We start from the raw sequence: 1,012 nt of genomic DNA on the forward strand, positions 1-1,012 counted from the left end.
GTGTGTGTTTTAATGAACAGGTAGTTAATCAACACAAACTGCACCAAGGTGTTACTAAACACAAAATCAATTTTAACAAATTGACCATTCCTTCCCCTTTTTTTCTTCTACAGCCTGTTGAACATCCCTTCGGTGGTGGTAACCATCAGCACATTGGTAAACCTTCAACTATCAGGAGAGATGCTCCAGCTGGTCGTAAAGTCGGTCTTATTGCTGCTCGTCGTACTGGACGTCTGCGTGGCACCAAGACTGTACAGGAAAAGGAGAACTAGAAATTTTCCATGCATAATTTACAAAATAAACTTTAAAAACGTCTCTAAGATTTTGTTTGTGTGCTTTTTTTTTTTTTTAATCTACGATTTAAAACAACGAACATATACTGGTTGCGTTTGTTACCTTTTCCACAATTAGATTGACAGTTGGCGACACTGTTTTAAGCAGAGGATTGCCCTCACTTTCAAAGTTTATTACTTCCTGTTGCATCTTCTACAGCCCTAACAGGACAAATACAGCAAACATAAAAAAAAAGGGCATGGGTTTTTTTAGCCCTTTGCTACTTTTTCAAAAGCTTTAATAAATTATTTCTCACCCAAAAATAAACAGCAAATTCTAAAAGTTAAACTGTTCTAAAAAAAAAAAAATTCTAAAAAAAAACTTAAACACTGTCTATATGAAGGGGCAGGACTGTACATAAAGTGGTCCTTCTTCCTATAAACAAGGAACTAAAGAGAGGTTCTGGCTGTGATGCTAGGTGCACATATACATTTGTTTTTGTTTTGTATATAAATGTTTTAGGTAATTGCACAAACCAGCATAACTGTTTAAGGAATTTTTATTCAGTTGGTTCTGTGTTGGGTTTACACACTGGTTAAATTTACATTCTGTACATATGTTATAGGAAGCCTGCTTTGAGGCAGATTGGGAGGAGGTCAAATGCAGCTGTTTATTTCTACTGATGCACCTGAACTAATTATTTTCACACATGTTCTTAAACTTTATCTGCAAAGTGGGG

General features: G+C 35.6%; 1 protein-coding gene across 2 annotated transcripts in view; it reads left to right on the top strand.

Annotated features, from left to right (window-relative positions):
- The window catches only part of LOC140341373 (large ribosomal subunit protein uL2), a 331,097-nt gene extending 330,777 nt beyond the window's left edge, over nucleotides 1-320 (top strand). For both annotated transcript variants that reach the window (XM_072427089.1, XM_072427081.1), the window contains exon 6: nucleotides 114-320. In XM_072427089.1, the coding sequence (XP_072283190.1) occupies nucleotides 114-272 (159 nt within the window). In that variant the 3' untranslated portion in view covers nucleotides 273-320. The remainder of the gene's footprint in view (nucleotides 1-113) is intronic.
- The last annotated feature ends 692 nt before the right edge of the window (nucleotides 321-1,012 follow it).

Source organism: Pyxicephalus adspersus, chromosome 1, assembly GCF_032062135.1.
Source record: "Pyxicephalus adspersus chromosome 1, UCB_Pads_2.0, whole genome shotgun sequence".
Classification (NCBI taxonomy): domain Eukaryota; kingdom Metazoa; phylum Chordata; class Amphibia; order Anura; family Pyxicephalidae; genus Pyxicephalus; species Pyxicephalus adspersus.